This window comes from Azolla caroliniana, unplaced genomic scaffold (genome assembly GCF_043228905.1).
Source record: "Azolla caroliniana isolate FFs.n. ecotype wild unplaced genomic scaffold, voAzoCaro1.0.p SCAF_8, whole genome shotgun sequence".
NCBI lineage: Eukaryota > Viridiplantae > Streptophyta > Polypodiopsida > Salviniales > Salviniaceae > Azolla > Azolla caroliniana.
The window spans coordinates 4153644-4168911 of NW_028230443.1; the positions used below are offsets into that span (position 1 = coordinate 4153644).

Here is a 15268-nt window from a genome sequence, read left to right on the forward strand (position 1 = left end):
GGTTTTGGTCAAGTATGTATAGCAATTGTTTCAATTCAATTCAATTCAAGTAATGACATAGAGAAATCGAGAACCTAGGATCAGGATTCTTCTTGATGGCAGTTGCCATGGATTTCTCTCCATCATATCATCATGTTTCAACGACCAACTACCATCACCATCACCATCACCATCACCATCACCAATACCACCTGATGATGGTGATAAAGAAGAAGAGTGTCTTGACCATGAGGCCACCACATAATTCTTGTACTAGATATTATCATGTACCTTCTTATTCTCAACACTACCTTCATGTTTCTCCTTCTTCTCCTTGTGATCAGAATGACTCAGATTTCGAGGGTTTATGCCGAAATGGACACATTCAAGAAGCTCTGCCTTTGTTATTCTTCCAGATTATGGATCCTCAATCAAGCCTTCTTCCTCCCCTGTTTCTTACTCTGTTCAGATCTTGTTGTAAGAAGAAATGTTTGCACGAGGCTAAGCTTGTGCATGCTCACTTGTTTAGCTACGGTTTGGAATCATTCACTTTCATTGGTGAAGGCTTAGTAGAAATGCTTGTAAAATGTGGTGGTTTTGACGATGCAATTCAAATGGTCTACGTTTTACCATATACAACTTCAAATACATGGACGAATTTGATCATTGAATATATTGAATCTGGGCAATCTCAACATGCTCTTAGAATGTATCAAGAAATGCAAGAAATGGTATTCACACAATCCATCAATCCGTATAATTATGTTAATATGTTCAAAGCATGTGCCAATGTTGCCGATCTCAAAATGGGCAAAGTGTTGCATGAAGAAGCATGGACTAAGACTTGGCTTAAAGTAAATGCATTTGTTGGGAGCACCATTATAACGATGTATGGAAAGTGTGGGTGCATCATAGAAGCTAAAAAGGTATTTGATGAACTCTCAGAGCGAGATGTAGTGACATGGAATGCAATGTTGTCGGCTTATATTGAACAAGGTCAAGAAGAGGATGCATTGTTATTGCAACCCACAATGCAAAATGAAGGTGTGAGCTCTAATGAAAGGACCCTTGTGATTGCTCTACAAGCATGCTACATGATTGCAGATAAGACAATGAGAGATACCTCTCTGCAAGAGAAAGAAAACAAAGAAACGATTTTGAATGTGGGTCGAACATTGCATATGGATGCATGTTTCAAAGGATTTGAATTGGGTGTTTTTGTTGGCAATTCTCTCGTAAACATGTATGGAAAGTGTGGGCGTATCAGTGAAGCAGAGTATGTGTTTAGATGCAATATGCCCATTAGGAATGTGGTGTCATGGACGTTATTGCTGTCAATCTATTTGGAGCAAGAAGAAGAAAATAAGGTACTGCTTGCATACCGACAAATGCAAGAAGAGGGAGTGCAGCCAAACGAATGGACATTTTCTATTGTCTTTCAGGCATGCTGTATGCTTTTGGATAAGGAAGAAGTGTTTGTTGTGGTGAATCAAAGCATAAAAGTCTTTTCCTTGAAAATTGTCCAAGCTTTACACCAAGATGTACGAAGGAATGGCCTTCATTCGAATGTATTTATTGGAAGTAGATTAGTGAGTACCTATGGAAAATGTGGGAGTATAGTTGAAGCTGAAAATGTTTTTCAAGGATTGCAGCACCCCGATGCAATAGCTTGGAGTGCAATGATGGCAGCATATGTTGAAGTAGGTGATGGTGAAAGAGCTTTACAACTATTCAACCAAATTGAGGGAAAATATTTGATTCTTGATGAACAAATATTTGTGATTGCTCTTCAAGCATGTTGCGTACTTGCAGAGGGAAAAAATGTGGAGGCTCAGGATGATGCACGAATGAAAAAGTTGGCTTTGGAAATTGGTGAATCGATATATGCTGATATTGTTAAAAGAGGATTGGATCTAGACACATTTGTAAGTAATGCCATTCTTAGTATGTATAGTAAGTGTGGGGTTCTTGAAGAAGCTGAGAATGTCTTTTATGGATCCTCTCCATGTGATGCAATGTTATGGATGTCCATGCTGTCAGCTTATGTACATCAAGATCAAGAAAAAGCCATAATGCTTTACCGACAAATGTCAGAAGAAGGATGTTTGGGTGATAATGGGCGGAGTTATGTAATGGCTCTTCAAGCATGTAACTTGCTCGGCGAAAAGGATAAGGATACAGATATGATTATTCGACCTATCATGTCTATGGCTTTGGAAATTGGTCAGGGTCTACATGCTGATGCTACTAAGAAAGGCATGCTTTCAAATGTATATGTTGGAAGTGCTCTCATAGGTTTGTATGGCACATGTGGTGACATAGTAGAGGCTGAGAATGTGTTTAGTTGCTTATCTCTCTATGACATGGTGACTTGGAATACTATGCTATTGGCATATGTTAAGCAAAATCTTCCTGAAAGGGCTCTACAGTTCTTCTTACATATGCAGAAGGATCTAAGCGTAGTGCCAAACAATAGGACCTTTGTGATCATTCTTCAAGCATGTTGTATGTTGGCAGAGGAGGAAGAAGCTGTTCTTGTGGATAGTCAATTCATCAAAACGATGTGTCTGGAAATTGGAGAAGCAATGCATCAAGATATTGAAAAATTAGGGTTTATTGCAGATCCATTTGTTAATAACAGTCTTATTTGTATGTATGGAAAATGTGGCAACATTCTGGAAGCAGAGGCGCTCTTTGGCAGCTCATGTAAAGACAATGTTGTGCCATGGAACATAATGCTTTCCATTTATGGCGAGCATGGCTTTGAAGAAAAGATTTTCCAGCTTCTCAACCAAATGTGGAAAGAAGGCATTGATCAAGATGAGATAACATTTCTAATTGCTTTCCAAGCATGTTGTGAACTTGCACAGAAAGAAAATGTAGTTAGGGAAGGGAAGACACTAAAAGAAATATCATTGGAATTTGGTCGATTGCAACATTCTCTGGCAAGGAGAAAAGGTATGGATTCAGATATCTTTGTCAGTAGCTCTCTTATTGCTATGTATGGAAAATGCGGGAGCATTGTGGATGCTGAGAATGTGTTTGCTGGATTGTTGCAACGAGACAGTGTGTCATGGAATTCTATCATCCATGCATATGTGTATCAAGGTGAGCCCGAGAGAGGTTTACAAATATATACAGAAATGCAAAGAAAAGGGTTCAGATCAAATAGCCGAACCTTTGTAATGGCTCTTGAAGCATGTTGTGCAATTGCTGAGAAAGAAGAAAAAGTTGGAGTGGAAGTGCAGTCCTTCAAATCTACGTCTCTTGAGATTGGCCGTGCTTTGCATATGGATGCAAGGCAGGGTAAGTTTTGTTTGGATGCCTTCGTTGTGAGTGCATTTGTGAGCATGTATGGAAAATGTGGAAGCATAGAAGAAGCGGAAAAAGTCTTGTCTGAATCATCACAATATTGTGGTCTCATAGCCCATAATGCAATGCTTGCAGCATATATCGAGAATAGCCAAGCAGAAAGTGCTCTCCATCTTTTTAGAGCTATCCAAAAGGAAAGCTTTTCCATGGATCATCTCACATTTTGGTATGCCTTACAAGCTTGCAGCATGATAGGGACAGTGGACATGTGTAGACACATCCACTGGATGATTGTTTCATGTGAATATGATTCGATTCCTCTTTTGGCAACTGCCCTTATTCACGCATATGGCAATTGTGCAACTGTGAGAGATGCTCAAGCAACTTTTGATATACTTGAGGAGGCAGACATAATATCATGGACTGTACTCTTGACTTGTTATGCCCAGCAAGGAAACTATTCTGTAAACCTACGAAACTTCAGGGAAATGCAATTTTCAGGTATTGAGCCTGATGGTGTTGCATTTCTCTCGCTCCTTTGTGCTTGTAATCATGCCGGAGTTACAAGTGATGGTATACTGTATTTCAAATTGATGTTGAAAGATTATGGTATCAATCCAAAGATGGAGCATTTCTCTATTATGATTGACATCCTCGGACGAGCAGGGGACTTCGGAAATGCAGAAGAAATAATGTCTAAAATGCCAATGAATCCTGATTTAACTACTTGGTTGTGTTTATTGAGTGCATGCCGTCATCATGGAAAATTTGAACTAGGTAAAGAAGCATTTAAGAGTGCTGTGCATTTGCATCCAATGCTAGAATCTTCCTATATTCTTATGGCGAACATGTATGCGGATAATAGATCATGAACTTGCATTAACATTTTTCTTGAAACAAGTTGAGATGATGAGACACAAAGGCATGTTTTGGAGGAAACAGAGACTTATTCATGAGTTAGAAAGGTCACTAAGAATTTCAAGATCGTTGAAGACACCAGTATCAACGACTGGTTTGTCTGGAGTGTGACACTTCAAAAATATCAAAGGACTATGTGCCTATATAAGTGTGGTTTGTATCAGACAGTTTGGATAGGAAATCTCAGATCACGAAATTATTAAATCCAACATCTGCGTGGATCACCACATAAGCTCCACTTAAAGAGTGCACAGGTGGACTACAGCCTGTTATAGGATGTAGAGCATTAGTCTGCAGGGAACTCAAAGATACAAAAATGCAGGAGTTGTCACCACCAGCCTTGATTGCTTGGCCGTTCTGGCTACTGACTAATGAAGAAAATGGAATGTCAAACGATTCGATCAATGCCAACATTTCATGGTTCACCAAACATACACCTCCCATAAATGTAACCTGTAAAATATTCCAGTCTGATATGTAATGATCACTTTTCAGACACAAACCCTTATCCAGCATCTGTGTGGATCACCATATAAGCTCTACTTAAAGAAGGCACAGTTGAACTACACTGTGTTAGCAGATAAAGAGCATTAGTCTGAATGGAACTCGACGATACCAAATCCAGGTGTTGTCACCACCAACCTTCTTCGATTGATTCAATGTTCTGGCTACTGACTAATGAAGAAGATGGAATGCCAAAGGAATGATTTGATCAATACTGATGTTTCATGATCCAGCTGACAAAATAGTATCTCAACACTGGAAGTTCCGGATGTTGACTCAGCAAAGGTATGCCTAGCTAGATTTTAAACAATTCCATTTGATGTGTATATTCAAATCATGCATCATTGACAACTGAGAATCATCTAGAAACTTTATAATTATCTAGTAATATGACTATATACGTGGAGTACAAAGCTCAAGAGTGGAGGTTGATAAATGGCTTAGAATAAGTAGACATATTAAGATAGAATCTTCTCATAATTATCTGCATTTCCATTTTATGTCATGTTCATGAATCACATATCCGTATCTTTGTATGCATGTGTGGCTGCCGTTCAGCTGGACAGGCAGGATTGCGGAAGGGGTTCAACTTTGGATCACATATTGACCCTCTGAGACCTTATCAAGGGGAGCAGAGCCCATTATAAGAGGATTTATTGCTGCTTTGTAGAATTCCGAAAAGCCTTTGGCACTGCCATGTACTTGGTTTATGCAATGGCTAGAAGCCCTTGGTGTTCCTACAGATATGTAATGGGGAATCTATGCACTCTATGAATCAATGTCAGAAAAAGTGTGGTCTTCCAAGGGTTTTTCAGAGGCGATGGCTAGCACAATTGGAGTGAAGCAAGGATGCCCACTATCGCCTACTCTCTTCTGTCTCTATATAGAAGACAAATCACATTACATAGAGAGATTCGCAGTTCGGGAGCATGCCTAGCAAGTATAGCTATACAAATATTACTAATTTACTATACGTTGACTGACTCATCCGGAGGGACTACAAAGACATCTAAATGCCTTCAAACTATTTTGTACAGACAAAGGTTTGTTGATAAACATAGATAAAACTAAAGCGATGGTGTTTAGCACCACTCAAGCATGGTTAACAAGATCAGAACTGGAATTCTTCTTGGGAGAGGAAAAGGTGGAATATACATGCTCTTACACATACCTAGGAGTAACATTTACAGGGCCTAGGTTCTCCTTATGAGAGACTCCTTGTGCCTAACTTTCTTGTGCATATGTAGCCCTTTATGCTCTCGAAAGACAATGTGCACATTTTTAGTTCCAAGAGCCTCGAACTAAGCTAAGGTTATTTGATACACTTGTCATACCAACTCTTCTCTATGGAGTAGAAACGTGGGGACCAAGTCTTAACAAGGCAAATCATTGGAAAGATTTAGAGAGACCTTTAGTGTCAATGATCACACATGATAACGAGCAAAGCATCAGTGTCCCATGACATAATCCTGGCAGAGATGGGAGCAGCCCCTATAATCATTGAGGCATTGTTCCAATCATAGATTGACATATTCACATTCGTGGGGTTTCCCATTCGAATGCAAATGAATATGAATACGAATGGGTGGTCAAGTATTCGTTTGACTCAAAAAAGAAAAGAAAAAAGAGAGTACATAAAGTTATCTATTTTAATTTCTTAGGATAAAAAAAAGGAACTTGACAACAAATAGGGATAATAAAAGAGGGACTTGACACTACTCAATTTTTATAATAAATGTGTAACTTATAATTATAAGTATTCGTTTTATTTTTAATAAATGAATAAAATAAAATAAAGGTTCATTAATTTTTCACTTTTTATTCCCTCAAAAATTTATGGATATTTTTATCTTGACATTAAAAATAGGACTGGAAAGTTCACACTAATCATATTTTTATAATAAATATAAAAATATTTATATTTTAAAATTTAATTAATTAAAATAAGTTTCATAAACTCTCCTGAAGGTTGACACTATAATCTATTAATGAATAATTATTCTTTTTTTGGTGAAATAAATTTATTTAAATAAAAAAATGAATTAATTAATTTTTTTATATTTATTTTGCAAAACGAATGGTTTTATAATATTCTTGGGGCTATTTCGTATTCTCGAATATTACGAATATTGTGCATAGAGAATATCACGCATGTGTCAATCTATGGTTCCAATCAATGACTTGTATCCAACGTCTTGGGGAGCTCCCTAAATGAAGGTACCTAAGGTTGGCACTTATGGCATAAAGACAATTGACTGAGAATGGAGACGTTAATTGTTGGTATGTTTAAATGCAACAATGGTTCGAGTCACAAGGCATAAGCATAAATGCACTACCCCCATCCAATATAGCTTGGATTGTGCTCATCTAAATATGACCAAAGTGGAAAAGAATAGAGTGATCCGAATTGATATTATTAGCTTGGAAAAAAAGATAACGTAGATCAACCCAAAAATATCACTTGGTACGAAGATGGCCCACTACAAGACACACTTTTTACAAACATCAGAAGATGGATTCATCATTAGGCTACCTTATATGGACATACATATATCCTATGCGATGTGCAGTGTGATAGGGCAGTTGCGAACATCATCACATCATCTAGAGATTGAGGTAGGCAGATATACATGAAAACCTCTAGAAGAAAGAATTTGCCAATTGTGACATCAAGGAGTAGAATATGAAGAACACTATGTGTGTCATTGTAGTGTTTTTTAGGAAATAAGAGGGAGATCCCATTGCCTCTTTAAACAAGGCTTTAGCCTAGTATGCAAGGTTATAGAATATGAGGACCAACGGTGCCTAGGACTTTCCTTGTGAGAACTCAAGAGACATAGGGAAATATTGTTGAAGGACAATAGTACAACCACACAAGCTCATCCACGAAGAACAATCACAACTTTCTTTTGCCCATCACTCCTACTAATGCTACAAGTCAATCAAGGGCAGCACAAATGTGCTCCAAACTAGGACATAACAAAGGGGTTATAATAGATCGGGCAATAGCAATTTGTCATGCACGTAGACCTCGGCCCCACGGATCATGTCCTCAGTTCATTATCTCCTGCCACTGTAAGTGCTTCCCTCGCTTTGCAGACCTCTCCATTTTGGATCAACCTATGCTAGAGATCTTTCGAAGTCTAAAGTTATAAGATATCTAACTTGAGAATCTCCCATGTGCCGAAAACCTAATTCTTTAGTCTACTTTTATCTTATTTATTTTTATATTTACTTAATGATATTTATTTTATTTTGATTTGTTGTTCTCAAAGATGAGACCACACTTAAGATGTAATCTCTTGTTTGGTCTTATAGGCCATTTTGGCCTCTTAAAAGACATCAATATATCTTTCTTTCTTTCTTTCAGTCACCCATGTCACTTACAAATAAAGTTCATTATCATCTAGCACTAAAGGTGCTTCCTTGGTGTCGGGAGATCTGTCCATCTCGGATCTGGCCATGTTGGAGATCTTCCAAGGGTAGAATGCTACCTATCTAATGATATTGTCTTTGGCACCTTAAGCAATTCTACAAATTTAATTATATTTATTTTGGTTTGTTGGTCTCAAAGATGAGACACCATTTTAAGATGTAATGTCTGGTTCTGTTTCATAGGCCATTTTTGCCTCTAAAGAAATGTTAATATATTTTTCTTTCTTTGGGCCAAATTTGGTCTCAGAAGATGTTAATATATCTTTCTTTCCATTGTTTTGCCTGTTCTATTGAATTGCTTCTTCACACATTGTCTTGCTAGATAAATTGATTCTTCCCAATATTTAGAGCAACAATTGGGCAAAGTCATTGGTGTGGTAAATAACCTAGTTTTTGTCTTTCTTTTCTTAGCCTATATATTCTATGTTGTTGTTAGCTTGGATAGTTTTTACTGCTATATCATATGTTTCTACAATTAGTCTTTATATTTGTAAAATGTGATGAATTGCTTTATGAAACCATTTCTAGTATGTTAACATCTCTTATTGGTAGTTATTCCTAGTTTTACTTGCATACCCCATGTTAATATTACCATTTATACAACTGCTTTTTACCGTCCAAACATCCATATGACTTTACAAAGTATCATGATAAATACACTTATAAGCAATACTAAATCTCTAGTTGACAGGTAAACCAAAATTCGGGTTATTAATATGTTCCACAATGTAAACTCTTGTTTCTTGTTTTATGCTGCAATGAAGTTAAAAGACTAACATTTGTAATGCAACATGATTCATATTTGACATGTTGAGTGATATAAAACATTATGGACATGAACATAATGAAAATGATTCCATAGTTTGATTGGACTATTGCTCATTCATATTTATTTGAACCTAAAAGACTAGTAAGAATTAATGCCTAACAGTTAATTGTTCAACGTGATTCCACAGTTCGAATAAACCAGTAATCACTGTAAACACATACAAGAGGAACACTGTTCAAAGCAATGTGAGACTCCTATCTAACATTTTGGTAATAACACGATTATTTAGGGTAGCTACTGCATGTTCTTTTTGTATAATTGTAGGTAAGGACAAATTGTTAGAGAAATTATTACAACACTTGGTTTGGTTGAATGTTGCAAAAGTTTGCTATCAACAGTGAGTTGGTTGGCTTGACTTTTATCATCTGAAAACATTTGTTTCTTAGCCATCACAAAAGTTTTGGATGCTATTATGGGGATAACGTTGAGGATCAATATGATTAAGCTTATTCTCGCTCCCTGCACAGAGGGGCACTTGGGCAACCATTGCAACATGTATAGATCCTTCAAAGCATGAGTCAAATGTAAAGTTTCATTTATTGTCTTTCTTTGACTCAATCTCAAAAATATATGGAATGAGGAGTCTTCTCATTCCTCTTGGAAAGTACTTACAAAATTGGCATTGCTATGTTACAAGTACATATACACACTTCCATGCCTCGCACTGTCATCCACACCACTTGTTCTGAACTGGATCAAGTGCTTATTTTTCACTCGTCATGGGCCATCATCATATATTGAATGAACATCCAGTAAATGTTCATATATAAGCTCTCAAGCATTCACAAATTTCTTCTTCATCTTATCTGACCTGCCACCAGCAAATATATTAGATATCAAGATGAATGAGGCATGATCCATTTTGTCTAAATTTTGTATGAACCCAAAGGTTTCTGACCCAAGTTCAACATCATCCCATTTTTGGCAAGCACCCAATAAACTATTGATTACTAAACGATCATGCATGAAAGGCATTATCTTAAATAGTTCTGAAGCCTCATCTAATTGACCTGCACGACCAAGGAGATCTATCATGCAAGTATAGTGTTTAACACTTGGATTGATACCGAATTCTCCGCTCATCCTCTCAAAATAATTTTGTCCCTGATCGACTAGACCTCCATGGCTACAGGCATTGATAACACACAAGAATGTGATATCATCAGATTGTAGACCTTCTTGACTCATGGTTTCTAAAGAACGAAAAACAATATCACTTTCTCCATAACGAGCATAACATGTTAATAATGTATTCCAAGTAACTAGAGCTCTAGAGGGCATTGAATAAAAAACGTTGTGTGCATACGTCATGCACCCACATTTCCCATACATATCAATGAGAGCTGCTTCTAGATACTCTCGAGATTCCATGAGTTCAATGGCAACTAAAGTTTGAGCATGAATTCTTTTCCCACCTTCTAACATTGATGCATTCCCACATGCCCTTAAGATGGTCATAATGATCGTGCTATCTGGAAGTATGCCTTGTTGTTGCATTTGCATATAGTTCACGAGGGCAAGTCCACATTGTCCTTGATTTGCATAGACCGCCAGCAATGAATTCCACATGATTATATCTATGGCCACACCCTCTATCTGCATTTGTTGGAAACATAAGAACACTTCATTGCAAAGCCCAGCATCTGCATAACATGCCATGAGTGTACTCCATGAAATTGCATCTCGTACCAACATGCTGTCAAATGTTTCCAATGCTTCATTACGTCGACCAAATTTAGAATACATCAGTATCAAACTGTTACTCACAACAAGTTCTCTTTCATACCCTTGTTTCACAATGTCAGCATGTATTTTTTGGCCACCTAATAGTTCGCTTGTCATACTGCAAGCTTTCATAATGCAGGAAAATGTTACAGCATTTGGAGAGATGTGATTGTGTTGCATTATATGGTAACAATTCAGAGCTTTCATGGCATAGCCATGCTCAGTATAGCCAGAAATCAATGTAGTCCATGATATGACATCTTGATGCTGCATCTCATCAATAACATACTTAGCTTCCAGAAATGAACCACATTTTGCATACATATCAAGCAGAGGGTTCTCAAGCATTTCTTCAAAATCGAAACCCAATTTTGTGATTTTGCTATGGAATTCCCGACCCCTATCTATTTCCCGTACACTCCCACAAGCTTTTAAGATGCAAACAAAAGTGACAGGGTTTGGTAACAATCCCTTTAAATGCATCTCATCTAGACATCCAAGCACGTCCCCAAAGTCTCCATGTTCACCATATCCAGCAATAAGTGTGGTCCATGAGACAATATCTTGAAATGGGATCTGATTAAAAATTTCCCTCGATTCCAAAAGAAGACCACATTTAGCATACATATCCATCAATATGCTGCTGACAACAGGATCAGTTTCAAAACCTTTCTTCACAGTTTCCATATGTATATCTAGACCTGTGCCCCGATTAACACAACATTTTAAGATGCAAGCAAATGTGACAGCATTGGGTGCTATAAATTCAGTTTGCATCTCTTCTAATTGGTTTCGTGCCAGTTCATCAAATCCATACTCAGCATATGCTGTAATTAAAAGGTTCCACGAGACTACATCTCGAACTGATGATTCATTAAACACTTTGCGTGCTTCTTCTAAATCACCATGTTGTACATACATGTCCATTAAGCCATTGATAATAATTGATCTCGAATCCAGTCCCAACTTAACCAATTGAATATGTATTTCTCGACCCTTATCAATGAAACCTAACCGCCCATATGCTTTCAAACTACAAAGAATTGTGACAGGATCAAATGTCACACATTCTAGTTCAATTTGTTCCAAAGAGTGAAGAACATTCCCAGTCAGCCCTTCACCACTATACCCAACAATAAGTGCAGACCAAGATACAGAATTTTGAGTAGGCGATCTATTGAAAATCTCTACTGCATCTATAAGCAAGCCAAACTTGACATACATATCCACCAAATTGTTGTAAATGAGCATCTCATCTTCTAGTCCTCTAGCAACTATATCACTATGCATTTCTTGGCCCTTTACAACTGCCATAGAGTTTCCACATGCTCTCATGAAATACATCAACGTTACCACATCTGGACATAGTCTTTTTAATTTCATCTCCTCTAATAGAACCAATACCTCCTCATCAAAACCAAACTCAGCATATGCTGTGATTAGTCCAGTCCATGAGACCACATCATGAACAGGAATACTATCAAAGACAAACTTCGCATCACTAAGTGACATGCACTCTGCATACATATCAATCAAGGCACTGATTATCAATTCATCTCTTTCAAATCCCTTTTGAATTATAAGAGTGTGGATTTCTCGACCTTTGTTTAAGGTTCTCATATTACAACAACCTTTTAACATCAAGATAAAACTAATTGAATCTGGAGATAAAGTTTCAAGCTGCATTTGTTCCAAACAAGAAAACATTTGCTCGACATCCTCACCTTCAGCAAAGCTCGATATGATGGAATTCCATGAAATGACATTTCTAGCTGATAAATCATCGAAAACGTGTTTGGCTTCTATGTGTGAACCGCACTTGGCATACACATCCACTAAGGTATTTCCAATAAAGGAATCAATTTCAAATCCTCTCTTTACAATCTCAGAATGAAGATATCTACTATCATCTTCACAACCAACACTGCCACAGCTCTTTAGGCAAAGAGCATAAGTGACAGGATCTAGAGAGACTTTTATCAATTGCATTTGGTATACACAATTTAATACTTCATCATGATATCCTTTTCCAGCATACGCTGCAACTAGTGAATTCCACAAGACTACATCTTGGTTGTCTAGTTTGTCAAAAAGTTGTTTTGCTTCTGAAAGATACCCACATTTAGCATACATATCTACCAAAACACTAGAAATAAAATGATCCTTCTCAAATCCTTTCTTGACAATCTCAGAGTATACATCTTGCCCCCTACTAGCAACATTCATGTTACCACAAATTTTCAAGTAGCTTATGAAAGTGACATCATCTGGAGCTATCCCATCTTCTTGCATTCGCTCAAAACAATTCAATACCTTATCATCCAACACTTCTTCACTAAAACCTGTGATTAATGTGTTCCAAGAGACAACATCTCGATTTGCCAGTTTGTCAAATACGTAACGAGCTTCTTCGATGGATTGACATTTAATGTACATATCTACCAAAGCATTCCCAATGAATGGATCTTCATGAAATCCCTTTTTAACAATGTCAGAATGTGCCTCTTGGCCTTTCTCAACGTTTCCCATGTTTCCACAAGCTTTCAAGCTACAAGTAAGAGTAACGCCATCAGGAGCAAAACCTCGTGATTGCATCTCACTCATATAAAACAGAGCTTTCTCATTGTGTCCATTATCTGCACATCCTGTGATAAGGGAAGTCCATGATATCACATCTTGTAGTTCCAGGTGATCAAATATTTCCCAAGCATCCTCCAACAACCCACATTTGGCATATGTGTCTACCAAAGTGTTGCTTGCAAAGAGGTCGGATTCAAGTCCTTTCTTCACAATGTCGGCATGAAGAAATTTCACCTTGTTTACATATCCCAAGCTACAACATATCTTCAAAGTACAAATATATGTTATAACATTAGGAGAAACACCCTCTGATATCATTTCATCAAAAAAATGCAATGCTTCATTACCCCGTCCATTGTCTATATACCCAGATATAAGGGCATTCCAGGCAACCACATCACGAATAGGCAAATCAACAAAAACCTTGGTTGCTTCGTCAATAAGACCACATTTTGCATACATAGAAACTAGAGTACTACCAACAAATGGGTCTTTTTCGAATCCTTTTGAAGCGAGATCTATCCGAACTTTTCTTCCGTCATCTTCTTTCTTCATCTTAGAACAAGCTTTGAGAATTGCCACAAATGTGTGCTTATTAGGTCTAACACAATCCATTTTTGAACTCTTATAAGCATCAATGGCTTGCTCTAACCTCCCACAATCCACATATCCTTGAATGAGATGGTTCCATGAATGATCACTTCTATGATTTAACTGAAGAAACAGTTGCTCCGCATTGCTTACACTTCCGCACTGCACAAATAACGGAACAAGGAAATTCCCCATCTCTGTTTGGATGCCATATTCACACAATTGTGTGTGTATGGATCTTGCTTGCGCTAGATTCTTGTCTTTCTTGCACTGGTAGATGATATCCGCATAGTTCTGTAGAGAGGGTAAGTGGTGATCATCCATATGGGTCTGATTTATTATTGAAGAAGCCATGGCACCTTCGCCTAAACCCAACATCTCCAAGAATCATGTGGCAACGTGATGCCTGCCTGTAGTGTGAGAGCAAATGCAAAGAGATTCAGATAATATGTGTACTGTTTGGAATCTACTGAAATGCATAAATTATAATACACCTCTCTCTATATCTATGTATATACTATATATATTATATATACATACATGCCACGTGTCTATTAGGACACAAATCATAAAGAGGGCTGGTGAGGGAATCGCGGCCACAGACGGCGCAGGTTGCTCAGAGAAGGCGCGTGCGTGCGATCTGCACCGTCGAATTTCGATAAGGAAGAAGGCGCGAAAAATAAACCTGTGTAGAGGTCGCCCAACCCTGTCAAAGGTTGCCCAATCGAAATATATTTTTAAAAGGGTCGCCCAACCAACTCAATAAAAGATGCATGTCGCCCAAATGGTTGGGTGACCAGTTTAAGCAGGTTGCCCAACTGGTTTAGGGTTTATATTGAGTTGGTCACCCAACCAACTCAATAAAAGATGTAGGTCGCCCAACCAATGACTATAAAAGCCTGAAACCTGTCATTATCTCTCATTTTTTCAAATGAGATTGACAGGTTTCTTTTGCCGGGAAAGAGTTAGGCATCAGGTGGCTTGCAATCGACATATACAGCAATCATTCTCCTCCATCACTATTCTCAGGTATGTACTAAACCCTATTACATCACTTTTTCTGTTTTTTTTACATGTGGTAGGAATAGTTGAGGGATTAGGGTTTGGAGTAGTTGAGGGATTACAATGATAAGTAGGTTGAGTTGGTCACCCAACCAACTCAATAAAATTTTATTCAATCATCTCTCTTTTTCATGTTTGTTTTTACAATAATCTCTCTCTTCTTAGCAGAAATATCTCTCTTTTTTTCATGTACTTCTGCAGCAAATTTTGTATTCATAAATCTCTAATTTGTAAATCTCTAATGTATTTCTTTATAAATCTCTAATTTGTTTTTGTTTATGTATTAATTTGTACACAATCTCAAGCATTCTGTATCAGAATATTGAGAGGATT

General features: G+C 37.5%; 1 protein-coding gene across 1 annotated transcript; it reads right to left on the bottom strand.

Moving 5' to 3' along the window:
* Window positions 1-9495: 9495 nt before the first annotated feature.
* Window positions 9496-14319, bottom strand: LOC147860850 (pentatricopeptide repeat-containing protein At2g39620-like). Its single transcript, XM_087323553.1, has one exon. It carries the CDS (start codon window positions 14249-14251, stop codon window positions 9752-9754), a length of 4500 nt encoding a protein of 1499 aa, XP_087179679.1. The 5' UTR covers window positions 14252-14319; the 3' UTR covers window positions 9496-9751.
* Window positions 14320-15268: the final 949 nt, after the last annotated feature.